Here is a 23,301-nt window from a genome sequence, read left to right as displayed (position 1 = left end):
CCCCCCCTCCCCCTCTCCCCCCCCCCCCCGAACATCGAGAATCAAGATCTAAAAAGAGCTCCCCCCCTCTCTCAAGACCTCGAACTCTCTAAAGAGAGTAAGAAAGAGATCTAAGGAGAGGGAGGAAGAGAGTAAGAAAGATGAGAAAAAGAGAAAAGAGAGGGAAAGAAACCTCGAGAGAAAAAGAGAGACGAAAGAGAGAAACCCTCTCTCCCTCCCTCCCTCTCTCTCCCTCCACCAAGAGAGGCCTCGAAGAAAGAAAGCGAGAACGAGAAAAAAGAATCTCCTCCAGCCGAGCTCAGAACTTCTCTCGGCGAGAGACTCAAGAAGACAGAGAGAGAAGACAGGAAGGATCTCGAGAGAAGAAAGATCGCGAAAGAGAGAATCTCAGAGAGAGCCTCTCGAAGACCGATAGAGCCCTCTTCTCTCTCCTCCTCCCTCCCTCCCTCCCTCTCTCTCTCTCTCCTTCTCCCTTCTCATCCCTATCTCTTCCTCTCTCATCCCTATCTCTCCCTCTCCCCTCTCTCTCCTCCTCTCTCTCCTCCCTCCTTCTCCTTCTCCCTCTCTCATCCCTATCTCTCCCTCTCTCATCCCTAATCTCTCTCTCCCCTCTCTCTACCTCCCTCTGCCTCCCTCCCCTCTCCCCCCCTCTCTCCCCCACGTCTCTCTGCCCCCCAGGACTATTTAAAGGTCCCTGAATAGTTCAGCCGTCAGGGATGGAGCCAGAGTTGCTCCTAACCTTTAGGACGAGCTTATCCTGCCAGAGGTGATGCTGGTGGCCTGACTGGGCTCCAATAATCCATAATTGAACTTTATCTGCATTTGTGAACCCAACCAGCACCTCTGTCAGCTGTGATCAGTTTGAGCTGTTGTCCATAAAGTCAGGACGTCCAGCCGAAGGTCAGGAAAGAGCTGAGCGAGGCAGAACCTTTTCTCCTTGGCTGCTGTCTGGAATCTCTCGGGGAATTCCGTCTGTCATCATCACTACAGTCTGGTTACATAAGGGCTGCTGCCCACCTGCAGCCGTTACCACGGTCACCGGCTGGACAACCGTCCCTCTAAACAGGCGTCCAGCCCTTACCGCCACGCTAAACCCTGTGTAGCAGCAGCTATGGGGGACCGCGTCCACAGTTGTCCCGCGTGCTAGCTCGTATCGGGAGTGTTGCCGATGCTTCTTACCCTGGAGATGGTGAGCGGCATGTTGAAGTCCTTCCCTCCCTGCAGCCTGAAGCCCCAGGGCGCCGGGCCGTTCAGCGTCACCGTGTACGAGCTCATCTTGGGCTGAATGTCAACACTCCTGCTGACTGTCCCCTCCCGTCCCTGTCCTCAGTCCTGTCCCCGCGAGCCTGCTGTGCTGCCTCGGAGGTGTCACTCCCGTCTCTGCCCTGTCCCAGCTGGAGGTGGTGGGGGTGTGTGGGTCAGGAGCCCTGGAACCTCTGTGGCAGCGGAGAGACGGGGACGAACCCGTGCAGAGGTGGACAAACGGTGACGGACGAGTGGAGCTGAGACGCGTCGAACCTGAGATCAGAGAAGCGCAACACAAACGCTCAAATGGGGTTAAACTGAGTGGAAGCTGGGAGAAAAGCTTCTTGCCTGCAGAGCTGCTGAGCGTGAGGGACACACAGTCTAAGAATAGGTGAGGGGAGCAGAGGCACAGGGGCCCGGCCCCCTTATAAGGCCTGAAACACGAAGCCCCAGGATGCCTCACCGCCGATTCACACCGCCGATTTAGCCCCTCTTACAGCAACACATTCTCCCTCGCTCCCTCGCTCGCCCGCCCTCCCTCTCTCCCTGCCGGCAGCACCATCCTCCTCTCACGTCATCCTCCCTCGGTTCTGCTCCAGAGAGGAACCAGCGAGTGGCTGATCCTCAGCTGCTGAATGGTCACGAGCAGCAGCTTCTGTCCTCGCTGTCCTCAGACGTGCACGTGTGGAAGTTCATTCATGTGCTCTTAGTTCCCTTTGATCCACGGGGAACCTGCCCATCAAGCTTTGTTTAGGGCTGTGGAACAGGGCCCGGCTGGGCTCGGGTTCGTGTCCAGTCACAAGGATCAAAGCTTTGGTTGATCCCTTCCCTTGATGACGTCATTTTACTGATTTCGAGGCTTGGAGTTAAAGAAGTCGCTTCCTCGGGTCCGCATCAGAACAAGTACCGGGGGTGACCAGTGTGGGGCGCCATCGCGCTGCTGTGACCCAGGTTCGAACCACTGAGCGGCTCCAGCGGTTCCAGCTGCTGCTGCGCGGCCCCGAGAGGCTCGCGCTCAGGATTTATGGAAGTCAGTGGGAAAGCTGTCAGACCTGGGAGCAGGTCGTCAGCCAGAAACGGGATTTAAAAAGAGGTTTTTGGACAGTTTTATTTAGAAAAATAAATAAACAACAGAAAACATTTGTCCGAAGAGACCAAATCCAGATTAACAATCACTTGATAAGACTTGACGTCATCTGAGCATCAACCAAACAGACGGAACGTCCTGCGAATACTTCAGAGCTTCGACTGGTTTCGTCACTCGTTCTACACCTGTCAATCATCCAGCTGTGGGCTCGTGGTCAGGAGGAGCAACAGCAACCACAACACAGGTGTGACACAGAGGGGAGGGAACTGGTCTGAACACGTCTGCGTCCTCATCTGAGCAGGACGGGACCGTCCATGACCAGGAGCCTGAGGCAGGGACACACCAAAGGTCCAGTGTGTCCAGTTTGGCAGCAGAGAGTGTGTGTGTGCGTGTGTGTGTGTGTGCGTGTGTGTGTGTGTGTGTGTGTGTGTGTGTGTGTGTGATGAGGCTCTCTTGAGGAACCTACGGTGGCTGCAGGGGAACAGACGCACCAGTGTTCCCAGTCCTGAGCTTCTGTGCCAGTTTAAATGGACACGATTCAGTTGTTTTGTGAAATATTCTACAAAATGACGGAAAAAAAACGACCCAAAATATTTTCTCTCATGTAGAGCGGAGAAAACTAGCGACGCTAACGTGTTCTTAAACTTGATGTGACGTGATTGAAGAAGCGATGAGAAGATTTCAGAGGCGTTTCTCCAGAATATGAAGCTACTCCAGAACCATCGTTACACTAACGATGGCGCCATAATTGGGAGGAACTCCGACCAAGTTCGTTAGCCTGACGAGTGTTTCTGCCCCCAGAACGACCCGATTGTGATGCAGAAGAACCTCTCCATCAAAAATGCTGTGGAACTAAAGAAGGGGGGCATTTACACAGGTGACCACCAGTTCATCAGGGAGAACTCCTCATAATGTTCTCCTGAATCTATAATATTAATATTTTATTACAATATGTCGGAGAAATGCTAATATCTGAGAGAATTGAACCCATCCTGGAGCAGTGGGGATTGAACCGTCAACCCTCCAAGACCCAGAACCTCCTCTGGGTCTCGTTAAGCCTCATCAAGGTAAAACATCTCAACCTCACATGAAGAGAAGAAACGGAAACTCCTCAGGGGACGCTGTGCAAAAAATACAAAAGTGGAGAGCAGGGAACAGTTTTCAGGTACACACACACACACACACACAACACACACACACACACACACAACACACACACACACACACAGTGAGTGTGTGTTCAGGGTAAAACTGCTATCTCCAGTCTGGCCACATCCAGGGGCTCCCTGGTTACTGGGCTGTTCGTTCTGGCCAGTTTGAGGTTGCCATGGTAACCCGGTGGGCTGTGCAGTATCGACGGGCTGGAGATGGATGCGACGATGACGGACGGGGTCCTGCGGGCCGCCGCCGGTCCCGGGTCGGCCGCTGCGTTCTCCAGCTGTGTGGGGGGAGAGGGGAGGAGATCAGGGAGGAACCAAGTGGACCAAAGGTCTCCTCATTCATCTGAGATCAAAGGTCTCCTCATTCATCTGAGATCAAAGGTCTCCTCATTCATCTGAGATCAAAGGTCTCCTCATTCATCTGAGATCAAAGGTCTCCTCATACATCTGAGATCAAAGGTCTCCTCATTCATCTGAGATCAAAGGTCTCCTCATTCATCTGATTCCATGATGGATCCACCATCATGACCTCGGTGGAGCATCACACAGCAGGGGAGGCAGCTTTACCAGACCACCCTTCCACCTCCTCCAGGGGGCTCCTGGTGCCCTACCTCCGGGGCTGAGCCCCCTCAGAGGGTCTGCATGCTTCAGCGTTCCTGCTCTTTACCATCCAACACATTCAACCTCATGGTGAACAGACGCTGGTCAGGAGTCCTACCGCGGCGGGCGGACGCTCCACGTGGACGTCAGTCATGGAGATGTCCTCGGGCGTGTTGAGAGGCTGAGCAGCAAGCACACAGACGCAGCCATTAATGACCCGAGACGCTCGGAGCTCTTCAGGTCGGTCAGGCAGGATATAGCAAGTTAGGCTAAATCACAAAAAAGGAGCGTTTATTCCCGCACAGATCACATGAGCCACACGAGGATCTGCTGACAGCAGAACATTTATGTGCATTTGGACGTTGTCATGGATACAAAGCTCAGTCACGCTCACCATGGTTTCAAACTTCTGCCATTACAAACCTCACAGAGACTATCTGGGGCCTCCTGGGGCCTCCTGGGGCTCCTGGGGCCTCCTGGGGCTCCTGGGGCCTCCTGGGGCCTCCTGGGGCTCCTGGGGCCTCCTGGGGCCACCTGGGGCCTCCTGGGGCTCCTGGGGCCTCCTGGGGCTCCTGGGGCCTCCTGGGGCTCCTGGGGCCTCCTGGGGCCTCCTGGGGCTCCTGGGGCCTCCTGGGGCTCCGGGACCTGCTCCGGAGTTCTTGATGCCATCAGGCCAACATCTGGCCGACTGTTTTTATCAGTTTTATTGTTTATGCTGACGTTGAAGAGACAAACTCAAATCTCAGCACTGATAAATAGAACCAGTCTTTTATGAATGTTGTCAGGAAAGCGTCTCCTCCTTCATTAATGGAGGTCAGAGTCTCCTCGCCACCGGTCGCCACCGGTCGCCACCGGCCGCCACCGGCCGCCCGGCGAGGCGCCGCAGCTTTGGAACATGGAACTGCATCATGCAAACCCTGGATTAGGACTAAAACACCCAGATTATTGGATGGGATTAGTCTGTGGAGGCTCTGTAATCGAGTCCTGGGTGGATCAGCCCTGAGCGGCGGCTCAGTGGACCGGCGCCGGCACAGATGGGTCACTCCTGACGCTGTTTCAGGGAAAAGACGCTTACGCAGAGACGGAAGTGCTCCATTTATCAGCTGCCCCACATAGAGGCCGCGACCCTCCTCTGACCCACATTATGCTCACAAATGTCAGGAATCAGGAAACAGGCCAAAGTCCGAGCCAACAGGACCAACAGGACCAACAGAGCCAACAGGACCAACTGGACCACCAGGACCAACAGAGCCAACAGAGCCAACAGAACCAACAGGACCAACAGGACCAACAGGACCAACAGGACCAACTGGACCAACAGGACCAACAGGACCAACAGAGCCAACAGGACCAACTGGACCACCAGGACCAACAGAGCCAACAGGACCACCAGGACCAACAGAGCCAACAGGACCAACAGGACCAACAGAGCCAACAGGACCAACTGGACCACCAGGACCAACAGAGCCAACAGGACCAACAGGACCACCAGGACCACCAGGACCAACAGGTGATTAGCACCTGTTGCTGATGAAGCCGCCTTGTAACGTTCTGCCAGTGTTCCCATTTAAAGGCCACCGGAGCTGAGGCCTCACTCCTTCATTAGCCCTCACTCCTTCATTAGCCTTCATTAGCCCTCACTCCTTCATTAGCCCTCGCTCCTTCATTAGCCCTCACTCCTTCATTAGCCCTCGCTCCTTCATTAGCCTTCATTAGCCCTCACTCCTTCATTAGCCCTCACTCCTTCATTAGCTCTCACTCCTTCATTAGCTCTCACTCCTTCATTAGCCCTCACTCCTTCATTAGCCCTCCCTCCTTCATTAGCCTTCATTAGCCCTCGCTCCTTCATTAGCCTTCATTAGCCCTCGCTCCTTCATTAGCTCTCACTCCTTCATTAGCTCTCACTCCTTCATTAGCCCTCACTCCTTCATTAGCCCTCCCTCCTCATTAGCCTTCATTAGCCCTCCCTCCTTCATTAGCCTTCATTAGCCCTCGCTCCTTCATTAGCCCTCCCTCCTTCATTAGCCCTCACTCCTTCATTAGCCTTCATTAGCCCTCCCTCCTTCATTAGCCTTCATTAGCCCTCGCTCCTTCATTAGCCCTCCCTCCTTCATTAGCCCTCACTCCTTCATTAGCCTTCATTAGCCCTCACTCCTTCATTAGCCCTCACTCCTTCACTCATTCAGTCGTAAAAGGTGACCTTGGGAGAAGGTCGAGGACCTGAACTGGGTCAAATCTGTGGGGCTCCGTGCTCACCGTCGCCAGGAGCTCCGTTGGCTTGTGGGTGGAAGTTCTCTCAAACCTCCCGCTGCCGTGACCTCTCACCTTTGACCTCTGACTGCTGTGGCGCACCTGTTTGCCGTTGCTGGACAACTGGTGACCCACAGACATCCGAGGCAAGCAGTCGTCCTCCATGTCCGAGAAGCGAGCCTGCAACACACCAGAGGCGGGTCAGACGGCCGGAGGCGGCGCCAGAGGGCGGCGCCAGGAGGCGGTGCCAGGAGGCGGTGCCAGGAGGCGGCGCCAGGAGGCGGCGGTGGACCCACCGACTCGCTCTCGGAGGCGGAGGAGTTGCGCGCCCTGACGTGGCCCCTGCAGTCGGACTGGCTGGTGAGGGTGGAGCGGCGGGTGGACTGGAAGCTGCTGCTGCTGGAGCGCTCCCTCCCCGTCATGCAGAGCAGCGCCCCCAGGTAGGGCACGTACTTGCTGAGCGCCGACCTGGCACACACAAAAGCATCACATGACCCCTCGAACCCCAACCCTCCTGCCCCAGGCCCAGGCAGGAGCTTTGCCTCCCGTGCGGTGGTTTTGAAGCAGCTATCTCACGTATCTAAGTCCTCCTCCTCCGCCTCTTTTATCCCCACTCTCATCCAACCCAAATGTCCTCACAACCTTCTGCTCATCCCCTCAGAACCCGGATCAACCTTTTCAGGCGGAGCTGGAGGTGGTTTCATCTCGTCTGTCTACCTGGGAGAGACGGGCGAGAGCGTCGCTGATGTTTCCCATCACGATGCTGCTGGAAGGTTCTGAAACACCTTCTTCTCTCTGCTGTGTTTCTGAGCGCGACAGCGGCGAGACGGCTGCTCGCCACCCGTCTGCGGTCCTCTGATAGCTCAGGAACCTCCATCTTCAGGTGCTCCACATGTCCCCCGTCCCCGTCCCCGTCCCCTGGACAGGGACAGGTCCCTCCAGCAGGAGTCTGGGCCTGCTCAAGGTTTCTTCCCAGTATTCCCAGCTGGGTCTTTTTGAGATAACTTTGTTTAAATTGTTTAAACCTGTTTGTTATGAGAGCTTGATCTGATTTCATTTTTAACAAATTCATTTGTTTATTTATTATCTTTGGTTCCTGTCATTAAAAAAGAAGAAGCTGTGTGTGTTTACAGCAGATAAGCAGCGCTGAAACGCTCGCATGATGCTAATCGCCGTGTCGTTAAATGTGTCGTTAATTGTTTCCCTGTTTCACGTCTCTAATTCCAGCTCTGTGACATTAACGCTGCTGCTCCGCTGGAGGGGAAACAGAGACCGTTTGCACAGCTTCTGAGCTTCCTCGTCTCTTCTGTGTCCTCCGTTGCCGTGCCGACTGAAGCAGGCGCGTGTGTTTCGTTGCCGTGCCGACCGAAGCAGGCGTGTGTGTTTAGAGGGAAGCGATGGAAGTGGATGGAAGGAGGACGAGACAGAAAAGAAGGAAAGTGACTGTCGGGGGTTGAACTTTGCTTTGATGACCCTAAATAAAGGAGGGTAAAACTTCCAGCACGTCTCCTGTCTGGGTGTCGGGCTGCAGCCCGGCCGGAGCCAAGGCCCAACTGGGACTTCAGGTCCAGGATCCCTCTGACTGGGAGGTGAACTGGGTTCGCGGTGGGAATGAGCTCCAAACAAAAGGAATCCATGTCAATGGAAGCAAAATGACTTGTTATGTGTTGATGGCGCCTCACGGTCCTGGTTCTGGTGCACTGGGAACCAGAACCTTTCAAACAATGAGGATTCAGACACATTTGGGCAGAGGAGGGGGAACAGGCAACATTCCTGGAGCAGAACTCTCTCCTACTACTGATAAAAGATGATTTATCAATGCAGTGGAAAGTGTGTGTGTTTAAACTCTGGACAGAGGAATGTGTGTGTGTGTGTGTGTGTGTGTGTGTGTGTGTGTGTGTGGTGTGTGTGTGTGTGTGTGTGTGTGTGTGTGTGTGTCCTACCTGTATTTGGGGTGTGTTATGGCGTAAACGATGGGGTTGTAGATGGCCGATGATTTGGCGATCACAGCAGGAACTGAGTTCATGTAGGGCGTCAGCAGCTCGGCGTACCTGCAGGAGGCAGAAGCTGGTTAGGGTGAGGGGCGGCTGACCTGGTGCTCGTGAGGTCAGGAGGTCAGGAGCTTCATCTAGGAGCCAAGGTTCCAAAGGCCGAGCGGAGAACACGTTAGGTGAGGTTCACTACAACAGGAACTGAACTGTCTGTTAAGCTCTGAGATGATGTCAGAGGCTGCTTCAAGGCGTCTGAGCAGTTTTCTGGGGTCTGGCTAGAAGAGGTCCGGGGGGGGGGGGTCGTGGATATCGTCCTTGTCTGACTTGTGTAACATGAGTCCACCGCACAGGCCGAAGTGCCGAGATAGAGAAGAAGAAAAATCCTACACAGCCCATCAGAGTCAGCAGCCGACAGCCCTCTGGAACGCTCTGAGCACAACTGATGATGATGATGATGAAGGAGCCGCTTGATGAGGAAATGTTGAGTTTGGACACTGATGCTATCAAAACACACAGAGGACGACCTCTGACCTCCGGCCCCGCTGACCCGTCGTATAGTGTATTTTTGTGTGTGTTTCTGTGCTCTGTGCCTCCTCTCCTCTCCTCTCCTCTCCTCTCTCTCCTCTCCTCCTCCTCTCCTCTCCTCTCCTCTACTTCTCCCTCCCCTCCCCTCCCCTCCCCTCCCCTCCTCTCCTCTCCTCCTCTCCCCTCCTCTCCTCTCCTCTCCTCTCCTCTACTTCTCCCTCCCCTCCCCTCTCCTCTCCTCTCCTCTCCTCTCCTCTCCTCTCCTCTCCTCTCCTCTCCTCTCCCCCTACATGAGCCTGGTCCTGCTCCAGGTTTCTTCCTGTTAAAGGGGAGTTTTTCCTGCCCATGGGGGTCAGGCCCTGGGATTCTGGAAAGCGCCTTGAAACAATTTTGATTGTATAAGAAAAGATTGATTTGATTTGATTTGATTTGATTGATTTGATTTGATTTGATTTGATTTGATTGATTTGATTTGCAGCAACAACCTGCCCGTCTGTCCAATAAAACCAGGTTCTACTGCCACAGTCTGTCTCACACCTACCCAGCGAACGCAGTCAGGGCGGCGCAGGAATAAGGAGCCCAGGAGATAACGAACAACAGGATGACGATGAGCGCGATCTTCGCCATCTTCCACTCGCTCTTCATCTTATGCAGCCTCCTCCCAGAGTCTCTGGATCCCTCACGGTTGATCTTCGATATTGCTCTGTCGTGCAAACAGGCGCGGTTAGCAAAACGTTGCATTTCTGCGCGTTTCTCTTTGCTCGGCCGAAGGACAAACGAGCCGGTGGTTCCACCTCTGCTGGCACAGCCGCAGGTCTGCAACATTCACCTTCAGGTTGGGTGAGATGTTGGTGGAGAGCCACGAGAAAAACCCGGATCATTGATCAAAGAGACGCTTTGTCAGGATGGTGTGTTTATCAGTGTATCTGAGCGGAGAAGGTGCTGCCAGAGGCGCGCGAGGAAAGAGAGCGTGTACCAACCGTGTGGCGTGACGGATGGCCCTGAAGATGCAGCAGTAACTGAAGATGATGATGGAAAGAGGGATGAAGAAGACAAAGGTGAAGAGCAGCATCGTGTAAGAACGGACAGAAGGGGTGAAGGTCATGTAGTCCCAGGAGCAGGAAGTCATCAGGCCTTCTGGCACATACGCACCTGGGGGGAGAAAACAGGGCTCAGCTTGTTCTTCACGACAGAAATCAAGACCTGAAACCCTCCCTGCTCTTCCTTAGTGTTGGAGGTTCACGCGCCGTGTTCAGGTGGTTGTTGGACCGATTCCTGATGAGTCAGAACATGAACTGTGGTGTAGCTGTGAAGGAAACATCCTAACCCTAACCCTAACCCTAACATAACCCTAACCCTAACCCTAACATACCCTAACCCTACTCTAACTCTAATCCTAACCCTAACATAACCCTAACATAACCCTAACATAACCCTAACCCTAGCAGGAAACGTTCTGAATGAACCGGTGGAATCTTTACATTCTACATCAAATTCTGTTCTTTACATAGACATTTATCTGATTCAGATCCCCCCCCAACCCTAACCCTAACCCTAACATAACCCTAACATAACCCTAACCCTAACCCTAACCCTTCTCTAACCCTAACTCTAACCCTAACCCTAACATAACCCTAACCCTAACCCTAACCCTTCTCTAACCCTACTCTAACCCTAACCCTAACCCTATAACTAACCCTAACCCTAACATAACCCATAAGGAGTAAACTTGGTGACCCTTTGAGCTTTTGAGGAAATCCTCGACATGAACGGAATCACCAGTTTAAAAGCATCTGGAGCTGCAAACCACCGATTTAAATGATGCCTTTGATGGAACCAAGAAAGGCAACTTTGGTCTCCGTTTGATGGAAAATCTTCACCTCTGGACCACGAACGCCTGATTTGGTGCATCGGCAGGTTTGGAAGAAGCAGATGATTGACTGGGACATTAGCGACTCGTGCACGCAGGACACGAGGAAAAGCAATTTCTACTTGCACGTCTTGTTCTGCATATTTATGCTGCACACGCAGCGACTCAACACAATGACATGAATATGGAAGTGACAGAATTGATCTTCACTTTAGTAGCAGCAGAACACAGCGTGCATACTGCTGGTGCACATGGAGAGTCCTGACCCTCGCACAGAACCGCAGGAGGAACACACACATCCCTTTGATCACGCCACGTGTTGAGCTATGATGTGTCTTCTGGGACAGCTGGAGAACTTTGGAAAACAGATTCCTCAAAGGTGCTGTCAGAGCGTCTTCACCCAGCAGCTCCTGTCACTAAAGCTCGGACCCCTGTTGCCTCCAGAGCTGCCAGAACTCTTCATGACATCCTCTCAAAAAAGGGTTGGAAAGATTCCCCAGAGCTCTACTGGACTGAGATCTGGTGACTCTGGTGGAGGATCCTGGAGGACAGTCAGCTCATTGTGATGGTCCAGAAAGCTGTTAGAGGTGTTCTGACCTTGGAGACATGGTGCAGCATCCTGCTGGAGGTAGCCAGCAGGAGATGGTCCACTAGGGTCCTGAAGGGATGGAGCCAGGATGGATCCGTGCTGTGATGACGTTTACACCAAACTCTGATCGACCTCCTGAATGTTGCAGCTGAGGTCCAGACTCATCAGACCAGGAAGCATTGGGAGAGTGTGTGTGTGTGTGTGTGTGTGTGTGTGTGTGTGTGTGTGTGTGTGTGTGTGTGTGTGTGTGCGGGGGGGGCACCGTGTACCGATGCTTTCTATCATCTGAACCAGTCTGTCCTGATCTTCATCCACACAGCTGCAGCTCTCTTGGGACCATTGTCTGTAATCCCTGGAGATGGTTGTGGGTTTAACCCCCAGTGGAGCAGCAGGTTCTGACCTAGTCACTCGAGTCCCCTCTGTTCTCCATTCTGATGCTGGTTTGACCTTCAGCAGGTTGTCTTCACCACATCTACGAGCCTGAACGAGTTGCTGTCGTGTGATTGGCTGATTAGGTATTGGTGTTAACGAGCACCTGGACGGGTGGACAACAGGTCGACTGTGTCCCTGACTTATAGAAGGTCCATATCCTGGAAATGGAAGTAAAATCTTTGGTGTGAACAGTTGGTACCTGAATTATATCAACGGTGTAAAAGTGTAAATCTGAAGTGTGGAGGAGGAGCCAACGGGCAGCAGCCAATAATAATGCTCCACACACTGGATGAGCACTTTCATCGTTGTGGCCATTTAAGGAGAGCACGTTTGCTATTTTGGAATATTGGTGGTTTCTCTCCTGTCTTTGGACGTGTTAGGAACTGCAGCTGTTTCCTCTCATACTCTTAGAGTGAGTTGGTGTGAAACGACTCCGTACGTGCACGTTTAGAAACCTTTCCAATAAAAACTGGATGACCAGGTTGGTGGTGTTTATCATCCACGGACGCATGAAGATGAGAAGTAACATGAGATGTCATACTCACTCCAGCCAAAGAAGGGCGGTAAGCTCCAGCCCATTGAGTAGACCCAGGTGACGGCCAGGATGCTCAGGGCCTTCCTGCGAGACATCACTCCCAGGGAGGCAAGAGGCCTGGTGATCACCATGTAGCGGTCCACGGCAATGACCATGAGCGTCATCATGCTGCAGATGCCGAACAGCGCTCCGCAGAAGGCGTACAACTCGCAGCCTGCAGGAGGAAAGCCAGGGCAGAGAAGGTTCCAGTAGGGCCCAGCATGGAGGGTTATATCTGTCAGCAGGTCCTGCAGCTCCTTCAACAGCAGCTGGAAACACTAAAGCTCAAGTTCTAAAAGAAGTTCTAAAAGCTATACGGAGAATCGGCAACTAATCAGATTAAATGAGGCAAAGCTCTTATGGGGATTAGAGCAAACATGATTTACATCAGCAGCTCAGGGCTTCACACCAATGTTCAGGATCACCATCATCACCTCACACCAATGTTCAGGATCACCATCATCACGTCACACCAATGTTCAGGATCACCATCATCACCTCACACCAATGTTCAGGATCACCATCATCACCTCACACCAATGTTCAGGATCACCATCATCACCTCACACCAATGTTCAGGATCACCATCATCATGTCACACCAATGTTCAGGATCACCATCATCACCTCACACCAATGTTCAGGATCACCATCATCACGTCACACCAATGTTCAGGATCACCATCATCAACCTCACACCAATGTTCAGGATCACCATCATCACCTCACACCGATGTTCAGGATCACCATTATCACCTCACACCAATGTTCAGGATCACCATTATCACCTCATACCAATGTTCAGGATCACCATCATCACCTCACACCATGTTCAGGATCACCATTATCACCTCACACCAATGTTCAGGATCACCATCATCACTTCACACCAATGTTCAGGATCACCATCATCACGTCACACCAATGTTCAGGATCACCATCATCACCTCACACCAATGTTCAGGATCACCATCATCACCTCACACCAATGTTCAGGATCACCATCATCACCTCACACCAATGTTCAGGATCACCATCATCACGTCACACTCACTCAACACGATGTTCAGGATCACCATCATCACCTCACACCAATGTTCAGGATCACCATCATCACCTCACACCAATGTTCAGGATCACCATCATCACCTCACACCGATGTTCAGGATCACCATCATCACCTCACACCAATGTTCAGGATCACCATCATCACCTCACACCCATGTTCAGGATCACCATCATCACCTCACACACAAATGTTCAGGATCACCATCATCACCTCACACCAATGTTCAGGATCACCATCATCACGTCACACCAATGTTCAGGATCACCATCATCACCTCACACCAATGTTCAGGATCACCATCATCACCTCACACCAATGTTCAGGATCACCATCATCACCTCACACCAATGTTCAGGATCACCATCATCACCTCACACCAATGTTCAGGATCACCATCATCACCTCACACCAATGTTCAGGATCACCATCATCACCTCACACACAATGTTCAGGATCACCATCATCACCTCACACCAATGTTCAGGACCACCATCATCACCTCACACCAATGTTCAGGATCACCATCATCACCTCACACCGATGTTCAGGATCACCATCATCACCTCACACCAATGTTCAGGATCACCATCATCACGTCACACACAATGTTCAGGATCACCATCATCACCTCACACCCACGTTCAGGATCACCATTATCACCTCACACCGATGTTCAGGATCACCATTATCACCTCACACCGATGTTCAGGATCACCATCATCACCTCACACCAATGTTCAGGATCACCATTCACCTCACCTCACACCAACGTTCAGGATCACCATCATCACCTCACACCAATGTTCAGGATCACCATCATCATCACCCCTCACACCAATGTTCAGGATCACCATTATCACCTCACACCAACGTTCAGGATCACCATCATCACCTCACACACACACCGATGTTCAGGATCACCATTATCACCTCACACCAATGTTCAGGATCACCATCATCACCTCACACCAATGTTCAGGATCACCATCATCACGTCACACACCAATGTTCAGGATCACCATCATCACCTCACACCACAATGTTCAGGATCACCATCATCACCTCACACCAATGTTCAGGATCACCATCATCACCTCACACCAATGTTCAGGATCACCATCATCCCCTCACACCAATGTTCAGGATCACCATCATCACGTCACACCAATGTTCAGGATCACCATCATCCCCTCACACCAATGTTCAGGACCACCATCATCACCTCACACCAATGTTCAGGACCACCATCACACGTCTCACACAATGTTCAGGACCACCATCATCACCTCACACCAATGTTCAGGATCACCATCATCACCTCACACCGATGTTCAGGATCACCATCATCACCTCACACTGATGTTCAGGATCACCATCATCACCTCACACCAATGTTCAGGATCACCATCATCACCTCACACCAACGTTCAGGATCACCATCATCACCTCACACTGATGTTCAGGATCACCATCATCACCTCACACCAATGTTCAGGATCACCATCATCACCTCACACCAATGTTCAGGATCACCATCATCACGTCACACCAATGTTCAGGATCACCATTATCACGTCACACCAATGTTCAGGATCACCATCATCACCTCACACCAATGTTCAGGATCACCATCATCACCTCACACCAATGTTCAGGATCACCATCATCACGTCACACAATGTTCAGGACCACCATCATCACGTCACACCAATGTTCAGGATCACCATCATCACCTCACCACCTCACACCAATGTTCAGGATCACCATCATCACCTCACACACACACCAATGTTCAGGATCACCATCATCACCTCACACCAATGTTCAGGATCACCATCATCACGTCACACCGATGTTCAGGATCACCATCATCACCTCACACCAATGTTCAGGATCACCATCATCACACGTCACACCAATGTTCAGGATCACCATCATCACCTCACACCAATGTTCAGGATCACCATCATCACCTCACACCAATGTTCAGGATCACCATCATCACCTCACCTCACACCAATGTTCAGGATCACCATCATCCCCTCACACCAATGTTCAGGATCACCATCATCACGTCACACCAATGTTCAGGATCACCATCATCCCCTCACACCAATGTTCAGGACCACCATCATCACCTCACACCAATGTTCAGGACCACCATCATCACGTCACACCAATGTTCAGGACCACCATCATCACCTCACACCAATGTTCAGGATCACCATCATCACCTCACACCGATGTTCAGGATCACCATCATCACCTCACACTGATGTTCAGGATCACCATCATCACCTCACACCACCAATGTTCAGGATCACCATCATCACCTCACACCAACGTTCAGGATCACCATCATCACCTCACACTGATGTTCAGGATCACCATCATCACCTCACACCAATGTTCAGGATCACCATCATCACCTCACACCAATGTTCAGGATCACCATCATCACGTACACCAATGTTCAGGATCACCATCATCACGTCACACCAATGTTCAGGATCACCATCATCACCTCACACCCAATGTTCAGGATCACCATCATCACCTCACACCCAATGTTCAGGATCACCATCATCACGTCACACACCAATGTTCAGGACCACCATCATCACGTCACACCAATGTTCAGGATCACATCATCATCACCTCACACCAATGTTCAGGATCACCATCATCACCTCACACCAATGTTCAGGATCACCATCATCACCTCACACCAATGTTCAGGATCACCATCATCACGTCACACACCGATGTTCAGGATCACCATCATCACCTCACACCAATGTTCAGGATCACCATCATCACCTCACACCAATGTTCAGGATCACCATCATCACCTCACACCAATGTTCAGGATCACCATTATCACCTCACACCAAATTGCACCAAGCTCCTCTCTCAACTCCGCTCCTCTGCTGCTCGCTCACCTCTTTTATTTGGTGCATACAAGATTTACGTCCATCAGGACCTCACGATTCCTTGTTTCCGATCTACTTTTCCCATCTTTATACGACCCTCCTCGTCTTATCGAACACGGTAACCCCCAAGTGCTGGTTATATAAACAGCTCCAGCACTTGATTTAAACATTCACACATTCCTTTTCTTAAACACTCTAAATCTACTCACCATAGCATTGAACCGATAATAGTAATAACAACAATAACTCTTCTCACACTATCACCACGGCAGCAAACCTGTTGATCATGACCATTTCAGCTTGTAACCAGCAGCGGGCGGTGACCCCAACCTGGTGCATTCTGGGAGTTCCTGCTCACCGTGACCAGCGTACAGGTCACACGTGCTGTGATTGATTACGTTGAGCACGGCAGCGTTTTAACGGAGGTTTGGATGAGGGACATTAACGGGCTGTTGAGGTGTCGCGGGGATGCTGGAGCAGCTCCACTAAAGCAACCGTGTGCTTCCTTTAGTCCTAATCTGGGATCCCAGGAGACGCAGATGCTAAAATATTTATCAGCTCATCAACAATGTCCAGCAGTCCAGGTGTACAGGCACCACCTGGAGGTCAGGGTTCTGGCTGTAAATGCTGATCCTGGCTCGATGAGCATTCAGCTGTAATAAACCATAGTTGCTCTGAACACAAATGTTCTGTTAGCGACCCTTTAACCCCCCATCCACGCCCCCCCCCCCTCCCCACCCCCGATTCTTTTAAACAAATTATGAATGGGAACATCGACGACCTGATATTTTCTTAAAATTGTATTTATTTTGGCTGTTGGGTTAAAATACGTCTTGGCTACGAGATGATGGGATTTAGTTACATCGGAGCACATTCGGATCCAATTAGGCCGGACAGACGGGTCAGGATGAATAAAAACAGCCCTGGAATGAAGGAGGGATGAGAGGAAGAGAAGAGGTGAAGAGGAGCAGCACCGTCAGTGTTCTGAACGAGCGGAGCAGCACCGTGTGGTTCAGGAAGAACGCTGCAGAGCGGAGCACCGGGCGAGCGTCAGTCAGGACCGCCGTGTGTTTACGACCCGTCGTCAGGACGCTCGGACCTGCTCCACGGCTGCGGTTCTGCAGCTAATCGGGTCCAGCTTGGCTCTCAGGTCTGCCTGGAGGGGGCCACAATCCTGACTGCTCTGCTCTCTGTGTTTGGGAGGCGCCTCAGGCTCCAGGGCTTTAAAGTCCCGGTCGCACACTTACAAAATAAAACTGGGCTAAAAAAACAAACGAGTGCTTTAAAAACAGAGGAAAGTTTTTGCTTTGATTAATCAAATGGAGCGAAGGGATCAGGGATCCTGCTGACAGAATCTGATTAGCATCTTCATCTGATTAGCATCTTCATCTGATTAGCATCTCCAGCGTTTGGAGGACAGCAGAAACATCTCAGGACACGTTGCTGCTCCTCAGAGACACCGATACGACCTTCAGCACCCCCGAGGTGGACAAAAGAATGTGTCTACGGGTGGGACGGCAAATGTCTCCACCAGGGTCACGGCGCAGCTCTTTGATCGTTCAGTGTTTGATCTGCCCCCCCCCCACCCCCCGCTGTGTCTCACCCCCCAGCAGCAGCTCGGAGGATTTACCTTTCTTCCCAAAGATCCAGCGCTTGTGCATGCTGGTGAGGAAGAAGGTGGGAGTCTGCGTGAAGCACATGAGGAGGTCTGTGATGGCCAAGTTAATGATGAAGATGTTGGAGGGCGTCCGCAGGCTCCGGCTCCTGCACACACACACACCACACACGCACACACGCACGCACACACACACACACACCTGTCACTTTAGCAGGTACAGGTTGATGTGTTCACTTCCAGATGATCCAGGGTAATTTCGTAATAAAGGCATCAAGGTGAAGCAACGATACCTGCAGAAGGCGTAAATGACCAGGACGTTTCCCACCATCCCTGTGATGCCCACCACCAGGATGACCACCCCGATGGTGTAGTGAGCGTGATCCGGAACGTCCACAGTTGGGAACGGCTGTTCTGTAGCCGAGGAAGCCTAATGAGACGGAAACGGGAATGAATGATGTGTTCAGGGGTTTGACGAGAGTAGGAAATAACAGCTGCAGCGTTCAGAGGCTCCACCCACCCATCATGCATCCATCTACCCATCATCCATCCATCCATCCATCATCCATCCATCCATCCACCCATCATCCATCCATCCATCCACCATCCATCCATCCAGCCATCCATCCATCATCCACCATCATCCACCCATCATCCACCCATCAGCCATCCATCCATCCATCCACCATCCATCCATCATCCATCCATCCATCCCATCCATCCATCCATCCATCATCCATCCATCATCCATCATCCACCCATCATCCATCCATCCATCCACCATCCATCCATCCATCCATCCATCCACCCATCCATCCATCCATCCACCATCCATCCACCATCCACCATCCATCCATCCATCATCCATCCATCCATCCACCCATCATCCATCCATCCATCCACCATCCATCCACCCATCCATCCATCCATCATCCATCCATCCATCCACCATCCATCCATCCATCCATCATCCATCCATCATCCATCATCCACCCATCATCCATCCATCCATCCACCATCCATCCATCCATCCATCCATCCACCCATCATCCATCCATCCATCCATCCATCCATCCACCATCCATCCATCCATCCATCCATCCATCCATCCATCCATCCATCCATCCATCCATCCATCCATCCACCCATCATCCATCCATCCATCCATCCATCCATCCATCCATCCATCCACCTCACGTCTCCAGACGGGGACTCGTGCTGCTGATTGGTGCCTCTAGTGATGGAAATATGAAAATTGTGCCACCATGAAAATGCAACATTGTTCTGGAAGCGTCCAGTGACAAGAAAGAGATAAAGAAGCTGCTGTAAAATGTTAGCGTGCACAAAATTGCATGAGGATGCTGATGGAATGTTGCTGATCTAATAAAAGAGAGAAAGTGTGTGTAGAAGAAGAAGAAGAGCTCAGAAGTAGAGCTCAAGCCTGATTCAGGATGCTGTGTGGCAGCTCCAACGGTGGCTCCCTTCCTGGTTCCCTCGGGACGTCCACCATCACGTTTGACTCCTCTTTCCTCAGGATTTTCTCCTTGAGCGTCACAAGTTTGTGTGAACCAGACAGGTCACATGTTCCTTGGTGGACGAGAGGCTGCGTGTGAAGGTCAGATTCACACGTGTGTGTGTGTAGACTGGAGATACACGTGGACACACTCTCCGTTGCTGAGCTCGGCACCCCCGATCCTCAATCCTCCTAATTCCCAGCCTCCACGTTCCTCATGACTCTGGTCCCTTTTGTTCTCCTATTTCCTCCATCTCTTCCTGCCGTGGCTCTTCGCTGATGGACGATGATGAAGCTGAGGAGTAAGAGCACGGAAGGGCTCCTCATGGCATGCAACAATGGTCCAAGAACATCAGAACATCTGCAGAACATCCCAGGTCCTCCATCACTGGACACCAACATAAATGTTATTGTCCACGGTGCGAAGAATTTGAAAAGTGTCACTGAGAGAAATACAGATGGAGGATAAACAAGGATGATGGGATGGCCACGGGTCTGAAGAGGAGCTCTGCAGGCCTGGAGACACTCGGTCCAATTCACCACAGAGATGAACAATCATGGAGAGACTGGACGTGTTTTGAAGACTTTTCACCTCTCGAGAGGCTCCTTCAGATCTGAAGAACTGCCAGTATCTGAGGAACATCCCAGGAGGGACTTTAAATCGAACTGTTTAGGATTTGGCTTTCAGCCATAATTTTGTCGTAAAAGTCCATCAAAGCCCAAATCAGAGCAGGGACGTCAGGGAGCAGCACAACAGAATGATAGTCAGGCACCCTGGGGAGGAGAAGCTGGGGTGGACGATGGTTCCAAAAGGACGAGAGGGTAGAGTTGAAGAGGATGAGAGCATGGAAGCAGCTTCTTCTGTGGCCCAGCCTCCAGCTCCTCTGAGATCCTCAAACACCGAGATCCTCATGGCTCCTTCCTGAACTGGACGGGACCACCGAGATCCTCAGTGGCTCCTTCCTGAACTGGACGGGACCACTGAGATCCTCAATGGCTCCTTCCTGAACTGGACGGGACCCCTGAGATCCTCAATGGCTCCTTCCTGAACTGGACGGGACCCCTGAGATCCTCAATGGCTCCTTCCTGAACTGGACGGGACCCCTGAGATCCTCAATGGCTCCTTCCTGAACTGGACGGGACCACTGAGATCCTCAATGGCTCCTTCCTGAACTGGACGGGACCACTGAGATCCTCAATGGCTCCTTCCTGAACTGGACGGGACCCCTGAGATCCTCAATGGCTCCTTCCTGAACTGGAAGCAGCACTGGTTCTGAAACGTCATGAGCACAACTTTGAAACACCTGTCAGATGTTTTGTTGCCTCTTCTCAGATTCTCAACATTCCACAGACGTCCCATTAAGAAAGTTGCACGTGCACAGATGTGCACAGATGTCTGGATGATGGATGGGGGGGGGGGGGGGGGGGATTCTTCAGTTATGGCAGAGTTCAGAGATCCGTTGCTGGAGAAGCTGCATTACCAGCTCAAAATCCAGAGTGGACCCTGGAGGGGTCCCACTTCAAAGCAAAGAATCCCCCTCCCACCACACACACCACACACACACACACACACACACACACACACACACACACACACACGGAGGGAAGCACGACACCCTAAATCTGTCTACAGCCACACACCTGTATGAAGAGTACAGGTGTCCCGGCTGATTCAAGCATTAATTAAAAACCCAAAAGAAAAATAAAATATAGGACGGAACCAAGTGTGTCCACGTGACTTCACCTGTCGCTGATGGTCGTTAAACCGCCCGCGAGGAACCGCACCGACCCAACGGTTCCGTCAGCGGTTCCGTCACAGAACAATGTAGCAGCCGCGTCTTCATTCATGCCGCCACTTCCTTCCCTCCTTTCCTCCTTCCCTCCTTCCCTCCTTTCATCACCCCTCGCTTATTTTATCAATGAGCTCGTGCCTCGATAACGCAGGCGGATGTTCCCCACGCTGCTGCAGCGGTCGGGGCTCCGCTTCAGAGGGTGTCCCCCCCGCCCCTACCCCCCTCCCACCCCCCCCCCCCAAAACAAAGCAGAAGCAAAACAAAGGTGCAGAAAGTGGCGGAGCGGACACTCACGGCGGCGGTGGCGGGGGGCAGCTCCATGAGCCGGTGCGGACTGATGGGGCTGACACACCAGGGCGCCCGGGTGGTCGGGTCCGGCGCGGGGATCCCCGGTCCAATCAGCAGCCTGGAATCCATGACCGGTCCAGGTGGGCGACCGAAGCGCGAGGAAGAGCGTCTGCGACCTACAAGTTCAAGTCAGCCGTCATCATCCTCGCGCTGCTCTCATATCTGTTGGAGGTCTCAGTGGTGCCGAGTGGGAGAGGAGGTGGGAAAACCGCTGCGCCCCCCCCCTCTCCTCCCTCCCCCGCTCTCTCCCTCCCTCTCTACTCTTAGCTCCCCCTCCTCCCCCTCTCTCCCTCCCCTCTCTCACTCACTCTCTAGCTCCCCCCCCCCCTCCCCCTCTCCTCTCTCTCCCCTCTCTCTCCCTCTCACTCCCTATCTCCCCTCCCCCCTCCCCCCTCTCTCCTCTGTCTCTCCCCTCTCTCTCTCTCCTCTCTCTCCTCTTCCCCCTCTCTCTCCCCCCTCTCTCTCTCTCCTCTCTCTCCGCTTCCCCCTCTCGATCCCTCCCCCTCTCTCTCCCCCCTCTCTCTCTCCTCTTCCCCCTCTCTCTCCCCTCTCTCCTCCTCCCTCTCCCCCCCGTCTCTCCTCTCTCCCCTCTCCGTCTCAGCTCTCTCTCCTCTCTCTCCCTCCTCCTCTCTCTTCTCCTCTCATCCCCTCTCCTCCCTCCCCTCTCCCCTCTCTCCACCCTCCTCTCCTCTCATTCTCCTCTTTCCCTCTCGCTCTCTCTTCCCTCTCTCTGCCCTCCCTCTCTCTCTCCTGCTCATCCCTCCCCCTCGGTCTCCTCTCTCTCTCCTCTCTCTCTCTCCTCTCTCCCCCCCCCCTCTCCTCTCCTTGCCCCTCTCCTCCTCCTCGTCTCCTCTCTCTCTCTCTCTCTCCCTCCATCTCTCTCATCCTCATCCCGCTCTCTGCGCCCCCCATCTCGTGCTCTCTCCTCTCTCTCCTCTCTCCTCACCCTCTCTCCCCCCTCTCTTCCTCTCTCCTCGTCCGTCTATCCTCCCTCCTCTCTCCCTCCTCTCGTCCACCCGCGTCTCTCCCTCCTCTCCCCCGAGGTGTCTCTCCCGCCTCTCCCCCCCCTCTCGTCCCCCTCTCCTCTCTCTCCCCCCTCTCTCTCCTCTCCCTCCCAGCTCGTTTCTCTCTCCCCCTTCCCTCTCTCTCTCCCTTCTCAAATCTCCCAAGAGGTCTCTGTCCCACCCTCTCTCCGTCCCCTCTGTAAGTCTCTTCTGCTCACCCCCTCTCTCATTCCTCAACTCCTCTCTCTCCCTCCTCTACCCCCCTCTTATCTTTCGTCAACGGTCTCCCTGTCTTCTCCTTCTCAGTCCCGTCCCCCTCTCACGAACCCCTCTCTCACTCTCTCTCCCGGCTCCTCTCTCCCTGTCTCTACCTCTTCTCCCCTCCCTCTCCTCCCTCCTCTTTCCCCCCTCGCTCCGCTCTCTCCCCTGCTCCCTCCCCTCTCTCCCTCTCTCTCTCTCCCCCTCTCTGTCCTCTCTCCCTCTCTCTCTCTTCTCCTCTCTCCCTCTCCTCCCCCTCTCTCTCTCCTCTCTCTCCCCTCTCTCTCGTATCCGGTCTCTCCCTCTCTTCTCCCTCTCTCTCTGACTCCTCCCCCTCCCCCCTCTCTCCTCGTCTCTCGTCCTATCTCCCTCCCCCTCTCTCCCCACTCATCCCTCTCATCGTCGCTCTCTCCCCCCTCTCCTGCTCTCGTCTCCTCCGCTCATGC

At 52.8% G+C, this 23,301-nt stretch overlaps 2 protein-coding genes across 3 annotated transcripts in view; both read right to left on the bottom strand.

Moving 5' to 3' along the window:
- ldb3b (LIM domain binding 3b) overlaps positions 1 to 1,753 on the bottom strand; it is an 8,802-nt gene extending 7,049 nt beyond the window's left edge. Inside the window, exons 1-2 of the mRNA XM_057046511.1 lie at positions 1,594 to 1,753; positions 1,180 to 1,518 (exon numbers count right to left, since the gene is read on the bottom strand). Of these exons, the coding sequence (XP_056902491.1) occupies positions 1,180 to 1,275 (96 nt within the window). The 5' untranslated portion in view covers positions 1,276 to 1,518; positions 1,594 to 1,753. The remainder of the gene's footprint in view (positions 1 to 1,179; positions 1,519 to 1,593) is intronic.
- A 1,794-nt stretch (positions 1,754 to 3,547) lies between these two features.
- Positions 3,548 to 21,798, bottom strand: LOC130532989 (melanopsin-A-like). Of its 2 annotated transcripts, XM_057046077.1 has the most exons (11): positions 21,540 to 21,798; positions 18,233 to 18,369; positions 17,955 to 18,088; positions 12,295 to 12,498; positions 9,839 to 10,010; positions 9,400 to 9,561; positions 8,286 to 8,393; positions 6,639 to 6,810; positions 6,349 to 6,522; positions 4,211 to 4,273; positions 3,548 to 3,770 (listed from the first exon to the last, which is right to left on the bottom strand). In XM_057046077.1, the coding sequence occupies exons 1-11, from the start codon at positions 21,660 to 21,662 to the stop codon at positions 3,573 to 3,575; spliced, it is 1,647 nt and encodes a 548-aa protein (XP_056902057.1). In that variant the 5' UTR covers positions 21,663 to 21,798; the 3' UTR covers positions 3,548 to 3,572. The 2 variants fall into 2 exon arrangements, with proteins under 2 accessions (XP_056902057.1, XP_056902066.1); XM_057046086.1 differs by lacking the exon at positions 4,211 to 4,273.
- Between the last annotated feature and the right edge of the window lie 1,503 nt (positions 21,799 to 23,301).

This window comes from Takifugu flavidus, chromosome 1 (genome assembly GCF_003711565.1).
Source record: "Takifugu flavidus isolate HTHZ2018 chromosome 1, ASM371156v2, whole genome shotgun sequence".
NCBI lineage: Eukaryota > Metazoa > Chordata > Actinopteri > Tetraodontiformes > Tetraodontidae > Takifugu > Takifugu flavidus.
This window is presented reverse-complemented; position numbering and strand designations above follow the sequence as displayed.